Consider the following 12,753-nt stretch of genomic DNA (forward strand, 5'->3'; position numbering starts at 1 on the left):
ATGTTGCAGAAAAGATAAAAACAGAACTCTTTGCAGTGGTAAATTTAAAAATCTTTATTTTCTTTTTGTTTAGCATTTGGACAGAGTGTCTTTAACTTTCAGTCGTAGAAGGGGATGTCGTTCATGCAGAGGTCCGGCTGCAGGCTCTCGAAGGTGCAGTCGGACGTGTTGAGCGCACAGCGGCCGCAGTAGCAGCTGACGGCCACGGGGTAGGAGACGGTCGGGTCCACGCCAGGAGGACAGTCCGGAAGTTCAAACGTCTTGTAGTACAGCTCCTGGTACGTGCACACGTGCTGGTACACGTTGAGGAAGGGCATCTTGATGACGGGATCCTGGAGGGAAGCAGAGATGAGAAGGGGATGTTAACCTGCAGCAACACCTACTGGTCAACAGGTGTAACAACTGCACGCTCGGTTTTTGTGACAATTTATTGATTTGTATTGTGGAACATTACAAAAATGTATCAAGATCATTTAACTCATCAAAAACTCCAACAAATATTCTTTATGAGTCTCCAGTCTGGCGACACCTAGTGGCCGGAAGCATTATGGTTTCAAGTTATTCATCCATCATCCCACACGCCCTTATGAATGCAATATCTCAAGGTCACCTCTAGTGAGCTTCTTTCAATTTGTTACAAAACCTTCAATTCGACTCGAAGATGAACCGATTCGATTTTGGTCTTTGAACGTCAAAGATCAAAATCACCGTGACTTCACGAAACAAAAAATCTTATCAGCACAACATCATGGGAACACCTCAGGGGAGAAAAGAGGGAAATTAATTCACATTTTATCTCCAAAATGTCAACTGTGACATCACAATGTTCCTCAAATCATTCAATTCTTTCAAAGTCTATGACGTAACATTCCCGTTCATTGGGAAAGTGGATGGATGCAAAATGGAGCTGGAAGAGGACTCGGATGTTTATCAACTTTGATTCAAATCTCCAAGACTACCTTGGTGTTGCAGTGTCCGCTGCAGATGGTGGTTTCCACGGTGTGACACTTGGGACAGCCCTCCTTCTCCAGGGACACCATCTGCTTGATGAGCTGACACTTCGGCAGCTGGAAGGCCACTGCCGACAGAAAACACAGCACAACACTCTCTTTAATGAGCGTCACTTCATCTGTGACAGTTCATTAATGTTTGGGATGTGTGATAATCAACGCGAATTAAACAGCTGATGTTCTGTTTTATACATTTTCCTTTACACTTAGTCTTGAAAAAATCACATGTGAAACTGTCGTAGTTTCTCTTGTGTTGTTTACCTGCAGGAGCCAAGGGCCACATGGAGGAGAGAAAGAAAATCAAGGTCAGAGGGAGCTTCACTCTCACGCTGCTCTGCTCGGCCATCATCCTGCAGGAGATCAAATGTTTGTGTCGATGATCGGGCTCAGCAGCTGACGGAGGAAGAGAAGCAACAACCACACAACATGAGACATTATTTTACTGTGGTGTGTGTCAGGATGCTTCTCTCCTGTTGTCCTTATCTACAGGTAATGGTTCAGACATCAAGTCTTGAGAAAGGACCCAAATTAAAAATATGTCATCAATAGCGATTTACAAGAGAAAAAACCAGCTCGTTGGACGGATCAATCAATCAAATTTTATTTTTGTAGCCCATATTCACAATTCTTCAATTTGTCTAATAGGGCTGAACGAGGTGATCTCCCCAGGGAGGTGACAGAGAAGAAGACAGGGCTCAGCGACCTGTGGCCCTTAGCCAGGACTGTGTCATGGAGAATAAGGCCTCAGGTTACAACCTGTGGTATTAAAAGATAAAGCTCAGTCCAGAACTAAAAGATTGAAACACTAATTTCATTCATTTGAATATGAGAAAACATTTTTTTTTTTTATATTTGAATGGTTGAAATCAAATGATGAGTTAGAGACTGAAAAACATATGAACGACAATGAAACGATAAAGAAACAGGAAACGATAAATAACATTCAGGTAATAAGAATAAGTCACCTGGTGGTTGATAGTGTGAAGGACTCACCTCTGTGGCGTCTGCACCAGGTGGTCGCCGCCTCGCTCTGCCTTTATACGGCTCAGAGGACCTGGTATCCAGGATGAAACCTGGACGTCACCGGGCTTCAACCCTGGTTACCTGGTTCTTTCAGGATGGAGGATTAATCTGCTCCGAGTCACTTCCTGTTGGACTCATGTGAGCTGCTGGGACAACGTGGGCCTGGAAGTGAGCACACCGCTCGGGGGACACAGTGACACAGGGACAGGTTTTCAAGGACACACAAGGATTTGACTCACTGGTGTGTTTTCATTCAACACTAAAACATCCTGCTCCTGGAACCATGATCAGATCTCTTCCTGTTTATCATAATAATAATATTATTAATAATAACTTTTAGTTGGGAAACAATAAGAATCAAACATACCAAGATCATAACATAATAATAAAGTGTTAAAAGACGTTTTAGTCACGTTAGTGCATGAATGTTATACAGTTAGCATGCTAGCAATATTATTATATTACTCTGTTCAAGCCATCGACTGTAAATAAAGATGGACGACATGAAGTAAAATCATCTGGTGCCCAGCCCCTCCCCATGGTGGCTGACTGTAGGGGTCTTAAACCCGCCTCCTCCATGTTAGCAGATGGGACATGGACCTAAGGAGGAAGTAGATTGATGATTTTAAAGATGAAACGTCATGATTGACAGCTGAGACTGATTTGTGATTAGCTAAGTATGTGTATAACCGAGGCCTCGGTACCACGGCAGAGACCCAAGATGGCAGCGTTCGTATATGAGATATTTTGGCTTCAGTCGGAGGAAGTGAAGACGAGTCATCCATCTTTATTAACATTAAACCTTAAAGAAAGATGGTCGACGTGCAGATGATGTCATTTTGTGACTCATCCTGATTTTGTTACGTTCTAATAATGAGCAAGAAAATCATATATATTATTTATTTGTCTGTTTGTTTTCCAGTGGGAGGGAAGAAAAGGAAGCAGTACATGATTCTGTCCAGAGGGGGGCGATAGTCACTGCAGTCTCAGTAGATGACAGTCCAGAAGAAGAGTCTTCTTCTTCTTCTCCTTGTTTGTAGACGTCTCTGTTTCAGTTTTATTCTTTTTAAAAACCTTGATAATCTGAAGATGTCGGATTTACGCTCAGAGCTGCAGAAGTTTCTGGAAACTTTAAACATCCCAACCACGTGTGTGGAGCATCCTCCGGTAAAACTGCAGAAAATACACTTTAAATACCACCATTGAACCTCGTTAGAAATCTGTAAAATTTAAAGTTTTCTCGTTTGCTGTACATTTCATAAAAACACTTTAACATATCAAGAGATTTATTTCAATTGTTAAGATTCTCGTCTTTTATTCGGTGCTGTCCAATCTACAATGGCAATAGTACTTTAGTGTCGTTTAGCTTCGGGTGTTTATGCTCTTTTTCTAAAACACGACTTGGTTAGTAGACACGTGTACGCATTCAAACGTTGTCATCATAGCGAAAAGAAAGCTGTATTTCGGGTTATGAATGAGCCGAATTCATGAGCAGATGTATTGAAGATGAAATGGTGTGAAAACGTGTTCATGTCTTTACGGATTTGTGAGTATGATTATAACAACCTCAGAGGTGACGTATTTGTAAAAGGAGTTTGGGGAAACGGGCTCCTCCAACACAAAACAACACTAAATATATATATAGGACAATTCTATAATCAAATGTTAAACAGTTATTTCCTGAGAAAATTATTTTCTTAGAGAAAATTAATTAAAACAGTCTCCGTTTCTGCTGCATTGACCTGCAGCCTCCTGCAGGGGGCGTCCTCACACCATTCTGCATCTATCGATGCAGCATAAGCAGAAGTTTGATGAAGATCAGTATTTGTTTCTTTTATAGTTTATGTGATAGCGTTGGTTTATATTACTAGAGACTTTTAATAAATAATCACATTAATTAACAAATAGTTTTAAAAGTTTTTTTTTACAAACAATCTATGCTTTTATTCTGATCTAAATCTTAACCTTACAACCCTCCGTCCTGTAGGTTTTCACGGTGGAGGAGATGATGCCTCACCTGCAGGAAGTGAGTGGAGCCGTCACTAAAAACCTCTTCTTGAAGGACAAGAAGAAGAAAGGCCTGTGGCTGGTGTCGGCTCGTCACGACCATCAGGTGAGCAGCGGCTTCTCAGTGTGACTGATCAGAAACTGTGTGAAACGTTAAGAATAATCAGACTGTGATGTGTGAATAGTAAAATAATTTATCTTACATATATCTATAACTAGATAAAATATATATAATACAACATGTCACTGTCTGAGCTGCAGGTACGAGAAACAGATTATTATTCCCTCACAGAACTCTCTCTTTGTCTCCCTCTTCAGGCAGAGCAGGAAGCTGCACATGTTATCCTCTTCTCACCTGATTGGTTAAGCTGGCTGCTCTTTAACGAGCCAATTAAACTGAATAACGGAGACTCTGGCCACTCTAACTAAAGCTTTTTTCAAAGTGAAGCATTGTTTTTTTTAGATAGAAAACAACCGAGAGCTCAAACAGTAGAGGCAGCTCTGATACGTAAACAGACGCGTAGTTAAAAGTTAGTAAATCACCAAGTCAGGTTCTGAGCAAATCACAGCTAGCTACTGCCACTTATTGACTGACAGAGGGTACTGTCTGTGAAAAATGACTTGATTCACACATACTACCTCTGACCCATAATCCTCTCTGGTCCTCCACAGGTGAACCTCAATGACCTCGCCAAGAAGCTTGGCGTCGGCAGCGGCAACCTGCGCTTCGCGGACGAGGCGGCCATGTTGGAGAAGCTCAAGGTGAGAACTGGTCAAATGAACCGGTCTGAGGTTGAGTGAGGAGAGAAACACACAGACACGTTTACTGCATCAGGCCTCTGTCACTACGGTTGCATAATAATGATTATAACAGTAATGATGAAATATATATTTCATGGTCTTTATTATGTTATTTTGATAGAAACAAACCTAACAGATATCATGATGTATATAAATATCTGTTGCTCTCCTCCCAGGTGGGTCAGGGATGTGCGACAGCTCTCGCTCTGCTCTTCGATAAAGACCAGAGCGTGAAGTTCGTCCTGGACCGGGACCTAGTGGAGGGCGGCCATGACATGGTGTACTTCCACCCAATGACCAACGCCGCCACCATGGGGCTCCGACCGGATGACCTGCTGCGCTTCCTGAAGGAGACGGGACACGAACCCGTCCTGGAGAGTTTCGAGTAGGAGAGAGCCGGACGCTGGACGTCAAGCGGCTGCAGGAAGAGAGTGTGTCAGAGTCGTGTCTCGACATTGAGACGACCTGAAGAGACTCGAGCGGAACTTGACTGTTTCTGCCTCAAATATTTAAAAATGTCAAAATGAAACACTAACATTTTAAAGTCTAAATCAAGAAGAGAAGCTTCTCCTCTGCGGTATTGATGAGTTGAATGAAACAGCTCAGTCAGAATAATTGGTTTCTAATGAAGTCGTCTTCATTTGAAATCAGCCTCACAGAATTATTTATTTTGATTAAAAAAATACTCTTAAAAAATCTCTTGTTTTTCAACTGTTTCTCATTTTTCTGTTACTTTTTAAAAGATGGAGTCTGTTAAAAAAAAAAAACATTGACAGGTTTTAAGTGATTAAACACTGAGTTAACTTATATCTGTGGATCTTTTTCTTTTTACTCACAGAAATTAAAACTATGCTGCAATAAAAATATTGAGTTTTTTCTTCTGATGTCAGTGAGAGAGTTGACAGTGAAGCTCGGACTCTGTCGTCCTTCTCTCTGAACTGAAATATTACCCATGATCCTCTGCTTCCTGAACAAGAGGAGCCACCAAACTCTGTTTAGAATTCTTCATATTTTCAAAGGTTCATGCTGAATATTGGAGATAAACTCTGTTGTTTTATAACTTCAGAGTCTCTTTAACTGATCTACAGTTCAGCTTCTCACTTCAACTGGCTGGACCTGATTCTGTTGAACCTGTGACTAAAACGTGATCTTCAAAGTTTCCTTTTAAGTTCAAAATAACAAACACAGACACACACAATATCCACCTGCATTGTGGGAAAATTTAGGTTGCAGCATGTTTTGGATTTTAACCCTTAATATGGTCATAACATCAGGATGCATATTTTTTAACTAAAACTTTGCATCCAGAATTTTTAAGATACTAAAGGTTAAAAGTTTCAAAAGCTTCAGATCAAAAATATATCAGACACACACACACACACCTCCCCCTGTCTCTCTCTTTGTGTGTGTGACGCTCTCTCTTCCTCTCGCTGCATTCCTAATGAGTCTGTGTATTGTTGCATTGTTGTGTAAAATTAGCAAATGAATAAACGTAACACACTGACATTCAGTTCCCAGGCATTCTTTCACACGCCGTGTAGATGACCCCCCCACCCCCCTTCCCCAGTTTATTAATGTTGCACAAAGACTTTTTGTTTGGAAAAATGTACAAAACCCACATGTATGTTGCTGATGTGCTGCTGAGCAAGACACTGAAGCAAAGAAGACACCAGAGACTGTGACTTAAGATGGACGACATGTCTCCACTTCCGTCCAGAACTGAAGCTAAATTATCTCAGTTTTTGTTTATTTGACTTCCTGTCGGCAAGAAGAATATCCCTCTCATCTATTCTCTGTATTTGCATATTTCAGTAATTGGTTGGTGTGTGTGTGTCTGTGTGCACAGACCAGCAGGGTTTCTACAGTAATAACAAGATTCAACACTCAGCCTCATTAGTTGCTGATAATTATAAAAAAGAGGTTGAAGTGCAGAGGTCAGACCTGAAACCTCAATCTACAGTAGCAGGAAGTATCCCCCCCCCCTCCCCCCACAAACACACACACACAGTGTGTTTTTAATGGGCGATTTTTCCTCTGTGAAAAATCTAGGCTGGTTTCTAACTTAGTTCATCATTGTTGATTCGTGGAGAGTTTGTCCTGAAACACGTGACATCACACATGTTAACTCCTGACGAGTGTTTCAGCAGCTTCAGGGTTTTCTGGGAGTCAAGAGTTCTTTACAGGTTGTTGACAAGAAGAAGTAAAAGCTGGAGGTTCACACATAAAATGTTTAAACTTTTCTCGAAGGTCAAGTTTCCTGAGTTGTGAAGTTGTTCTGACTTCAGTGTGTTCATGGTCAGAATGTGTTAAAAACATGGACCATGTAAACAATGTGTTGTATTTGTAATATTTACGTAAAAACAAAGAGCAGAGAAAGGGTTCTGATGTTACGACAGATACATTATTTAAAACTTTAATAATGAAAACGTCTGTATTGTATAAAAAGGGACGTTAGGAGCTTGTTAGAGATGAGTCAATATTTTGCAAGTTACAAAAGTAACATTCAACTTTAATGGCCTCAATGTTCAAACCTCAGTGATCATAATGTCCAGTGGAGCCTTGACTCACCTGTCGTCCTGCAGCTCTGACTGACACTGGCCCTTTAAGAGAGTCAGGATGTCTGTGGCTGGGGGCGGTGGCTTCCTGTTGGAGGGGGCGGGGCCTGTCTGAACAGGTGTTTGTGCTGACAGGGATGATGTCATTCTTAGGCTGAGTCACCTGAGGGATGAAGAACGAGGAGGAGAAGGATGAGGTGATAATAAGGCTGCCTTCATCACCATTGTGTTTCTTGCTGTGGAGGCTGAGTGAGGAGGAGGAGGAGGAGGAAGAGGAGGAGGAGGAGGAGGAGGAGATCATTATCATGCTGCTGTGTGATGAGGTGAGAGAGAGACATAGGGAATGAATGAAAGAGAGAGAGAGAATGGCGCCATTTAAAAAATCCTCCCATTTAATCAGCTTGAATCTGACTCAGCTCCCAAAAGGAAAATGTTTTACAGCCACATCTATAAACATCTGCACAACATGACCATAAGTGTACAGACGCTCTCATTTCCAAACACGTTTTATTTCTCCACGCTGGCGACACCCGGTGGCCGAAGGAATTATGTTTTCCACTCGTTCGTCATTTCAAATCTTGTGAAAGTAATATCTCAAGAAGGCCTTGAGGGTCTTTCTTCATATTTGTTGAAAACATTCACTATGACTCACAGAAAACTTCATTAGATTTCAGTGACCTCGTATGAGTCTGCAAAAGAAATGCAAGTGGACTGAAACTGTTCTGGGTGTGATTGGAGTTTATTCAAGGTTCGGTTTTGTGCCTTTTTTCTTTCGAATAAAGTGTGTGTTTGAGTGGAGACATGACGCAGCTCTGCAGAACAGGGAGGAACATTCGGTTTGTTATTTCTGGTTTATTGGTCAGTTTGGTTTTGACTCTGCATCACTCCCTGGGTTTTGGATCTGGGTTTAGATTTTCTGTTGGGCTGCAGATGAACGCAGGGAAAGTGAATTTATTCTTGAGTGTTCCAAACTCTTTTCTCCTGCAGCTCCTTGTCCCTGTAATTATTATTTTATAGGCTCATAGATGGATTCCATCTTTGCTCTTGTTGGCTCGACCTCTGGCCCTTGGATCCTGCTGGTGAAGAGTAACTTTAACTCACCACAAACAGCTGCACCACTATTTCATTCACTGTTCACTCAGATTTCTGTGTGTTTTATTTTATGGTCTTAGAACTTCCTCTTGTAAAAACCCACCGTGACGTCACCAACCCACACAGATCCCAACATTACATCAGTACTGTTGATTCTCACAGTCATATGATGGTTTTACACACACACACACACACACACACACACACACACACACAGTGTCAGTAATGAGCAGGAAGCTCCTCCCGTCGGTTTCCAGCTTCAGACTCTTTGTTTTTAAATCACAGCAGCGTTTTGTCCTTTGAATGAGACGAGCTCTCACTTCACTGAGTCTTTTGTTCGTCTTCATCACAGCCATCAGGGCGAGGGACACAGACATCAAACCAGATGGAAGTGACTCACTGTTGAAAACGCGTGTTGACAGTTCGTTACACAACCTCATCATATCACCGAGGTTATTAAAGCAAATCACACACAGACTGAGACAAAAACTGTACACATATCTTTTTCTATTTTTTATTACACATTCATTAAAAACCTCTCAATACCAGACTGAAAATATTTGATGTTGTTATTCATATAATAATATGAAGAATAAAGTGGAAACATTGTGAGGATCTTTTTTTACCAAAAATAACCTTTTTGAGGAAAAGCCACACTATTAAAAGATGTAGTGGTATTGGTAAATGTTTTATTTCAATAATCATATTATTTTATAACAATACAAAAACAGTACTTTGATATTCAAGTAGTAAAAAGTTAGATTGACTTTAGTATTCTGCCCTTCAGCCTGACTTTATCTGTCATGATATTGTTTCTATTTCTCCTAACATTTCAACTTTATATTTTGCATTTTTTTTTTTTCTCAAAATATAATTTATCTTGAAAAAAAAGATTAATTAAATTAATTAAATTAATATCCAAGGATAAAAGAATAGAAGAGAAACTTGTTCATTTCACAGAAATTAATATATATATCAGTTATCTCTCTTCTGCATAGTTATTTTTTAAAACCTTTTATTAATATCCATTTTTAAGTTTCTTCAAAATAAAAATCTGACATACATCCTTGTATGTCAGTCTTTTGTATGTCAACACAAGTTGTTAATAACCAGTATATTTTTATGTTTGTTAAGGTCATTCCAACACATCGATAAGTTTATGTCGGTTATGTAGAAATTGTAGGTTTATTTTAGACATTTTCTTTGTGTCCGAGTTTCAACGTTCCACTAATGACTGTTGTCCGGGTGCTGTGACCTCTGACCTCTTCACTGCCACCCTGTGTTCAGCTCGCTCTGCTCAGTCTGAGCTGTGGAAGATAGAAACGGTTTAAATGTCTCTTCAGTCGTCTTCAGCCTGACTCATGTGACACAGCGACAGAAAAGTAAACAGACGACCATGTTTGAGCAGACGTGTTGATCATGTGTGCGTGACATCATGTTGATCTTTGAAACGTTCGGCTCCGTCTGTTTACTCTGGTTTTATTCAGATTCATGTTCCTGTGCCGTACTGCGAGAACATGGACAGATAATGAGATAATGCCCCCCCCCCTCCCCCGCACACTGACTGAACAACAATAAAGTTTTAGAGGTGAAGCTGAACTCTCAGACTCTCAGACACAATAAGAGACGTCACTTAATGTGTCTCTGTGGAAATATTCCATCTCTTTATGTTCACTCTGTGTCCCCGCGTGGTCGTTTTACTGAAGATTGTTCTTGCTTTGCTGCCATATTGCCTCCCTGTGGTCATTGTGAATGTCTGTCTGGTTGTTTTCTGTACTCTTTATTGTTTTATTGTGTCTTTCCGCATCTCTGTGTGCTTCTTGCTTAACGTTAGATTTGTTTTGTGTCACTTCTTGTTTACTTTGCTTCTTTTTATTATAATATTTATTGTTTTATAACTTTAGCTGTGTTTGGATTCTCTCCCTGGTTGTGTGTCGTCCCTTCTAGCTGCTCTTTGTGTTCTTGTCTGTTTGTGTTCCTGTGTTGTTTGACATATTAAAGTGAACTAAGCTGCGGTCCAGGTGCAGATAGACGTTTTCAGGTGTCTGAGCTTTGAAAGTGGGAGATGCTGACGACGGAGGTGAAAACCAGTTTCTGTGGATTTAACCAGTTAACCAGTGTGTTAACTCAAACCAGCCTCACAGTGGGAAGCTCTATCGACATTCAGTGATGATCGTCGTCACATCAGCTGCTTGTGTCGCACTGCAGAGGAACTTCTCACCAGGGGTTCAAAACAACAGGCTCTGACTTTTCCACTGCTGGAAACTCTCTCTCTCTCTCTCTCTCTCTCTCTCTCTCTCTCTCTCTCTCTCTCTCTCTCTCTCTCTCTGTCTCTGTCTCTGTCTCTCACTCTCTCTCTCTCTCTCTCTCTGTCTCTGTCTCTGTCTCTCACTCTCTCTCTCTCTCTCTCTCTCTGTCTCTGTCTCTGTCTCTCACTCTCTCTCTCTCTCATATATTTTAGAATAAGGGACTGGGTGGAGATACAATTAAATGTTTCTGTGTAGAAATGTTCTACACAGAGTAGATTTTTCTCTTAACTCTCATAAAAGTAAATATGATTTGTGATCTTTGGCAAAGTAAACAACTCTGCTTTTAGTATTAACTTTTTCTTTTTTGCATTGAAAAAGTATGAAGTGAAAGAAGCAGGAGCTGTTGGTGCCTCTGTGTCCCTGATGTGTAGTTTCGAGGAGAAGCAGGTGAGTGATGAAAAGCCCCTGAGAAGGAAGATGTGTTTTAGGACCAAAGTGTTTCAACTCTTCATCGGGACATAAAAATCTAAAAGATGATCCATAATTAAATCTGTGGATGATTTATGGATGAAGTGCAGCACATTAAAGCTTCCAGAAAAGTGGTGAAAAGATGCTCTGATGCTCGGTGTTTTCCTTCTTTAAACTTTCCTCTTCAGAAAGAACTACACATTAATTAGCGCCACTGCAAAAGACACGAGGAAACACGCAACCGGATAAATACGATGCATTGAAATATAGAAGGTAAAGAACGAGTGCGTTCAGCCCGTTTGTTTCTGTTCAGCCTGGTTTTAATAGAGACCAGGAGTTTCCACCAGAGGAATGTTTGAGGCCCGAGCTGCGGTTCATATCTGTTCTCCACCCAGAACGCTGCAGCTGCACACGAGACTCAGGGCCGCTCATGTTTCCTGTTATTTCATCAAGAATCCTTCATTTATTCTTAACCACATTTTGACAGCGAGCCATTTGTGTTTCGCACATACTTCATTGGCTCGTCCGTTTGGCTTCCGATGAACGTCTGTGAAGTAGATATTGTATTTTATGGGCAGCAGCAGCAGCAATATAAAAACAGCATAAATCAACTTGATTATTTCAAGTTTCAAATAGTATTTTGTTATGTAGAAACTGGTATAGCTTAGATATCTATAGAAGTACCTCTGTTTTACTTATATAACTAAAACTACCAGAGTGATATCACATTTAATTTGTGTTGGTGTTTGCAGTTAGTGATAAAGTATTAATGAGTAAGAATAAAATATTTATCTGAATGATTAAGTAAAAACTGTTAATGAATAATGAAATGAGCTATAATGACTTGTTACACAGTGTTTTCAATCATTCAGTTTATTATAACAAACATGTTGATTATGAATCTAATGCAGCTCCAGAGGGGTGTGTGTGTGTGTGTGTGTGTTTGTATGTGTGGGTGTGTATCTGTGTGAGTGTTGTGGCAGGCTGTGGGGATGTATTGATCCTGACGTGCCCTCCTCTGCTTCTAATGTGATCAATACCCTGATCAATATCCACACAAACACACACACACCGACAGTCAGCTCACAGCTTTAACGCCTGTATGTATTTTCATATTAATATGAGAACATATTGACAAGCTGATGAGATTCTAATGATGTTTCTCTAATCAGATCTTTACGCTAAGTTATAAAACATTCTTAAGCTCTTACATTGCTCCATTAACACTGTGTGTGTGTGTGTGTGTTTGTGTGTGTGTGTGTGTGTGTGTGTGTGTGTGTGTGTTTGTGTGTGTGTGTGTGTGTGTGTTTGGTGGGGTCCTTACACTTAACCCCTCATCACAGTGCTGAGTGAATAATGAGGGAAGTTTCATTTTGCTTGAATCTTTACATGCTTTAAAATGCAGCCCCAAACACACATGTCCATGCACACAAACACACGTACACAACTTACTCACTCACTCACACACGCACACACACACACACACATACACACACACACGCGCACACAACGACGCTCGTGAACGCGCCCCCCGTGCTGCAGGTAGAA

At 40.7% G+C, this 12,753-nt stretch overlaps 2 protein-coding genes across 2 annotated transcripts; one reads left to right on the forward strand and one right to left on the reverse strand.

Moving 5' to 3' along the window:
- Positions 1-39: 39 nt before the first annotated feature.
- On the reverse strand, positions 40-2,056 carry lhb (luteinizing hormone subunit beta). Its single transcript, XM_062401602.1, has 4 exons — positions 1,976-2,056; positions 1,272-1,403; positions 960-1,078; positions 40-332 (listed from the first exon to the last, which is right to left on the reverse strand). The coding sequence occupies exons 2-4, from the start codon at positions 1,357-1,359 to the stop codon at positions 99-101; spliced, it is 441 nt and encodes a 146-aa protein (XP_062257586.1). The 5' UTR covers positions 1,360-1,403; positions 1,976-2,056; the 3' UTR covers positions 40-98.
- A 974-nt stretch (positions 2,057-3,030) lies between these two features.
- On the forward strand, positions 3,031-5,705 carry prorsd1 (prolyl-tRNA synthetase domain containing 1). Its single transcript, XM_062401601.1, has 4 exons — positions 3,031-3,200; positions 4,021-4,146; positions 4,713-4,802; positions 5,018-5,705. Exons 1-4 carry the CDS (start codon positions 3,123-3,125, stop codon positions 5,228-5,230), a joined length of 507 nt encoding a protein of 168 aa, XP_062257585.1. The 5' UTR covers positions 3,031-3,122; the 3' UTR covers positions 5,231-5,705.
- Positions 5,706-12,753: the final 7,048 nt, after the last annotated feature.

This window comes from Platichthys flesus, chromosome 12 (genome assembly GCF_949316205.1).
Source record: "Platichthys flesus chromosome 12, fPlaFle2.1, whole genome shotgun sequence".
Lineage (NCBI taxonomy): Eukaryota > Metazoa > Chordata > Actinopteri > Pleuronectiformes > Pleuronectidae > Platichthys > Platichthys flesus.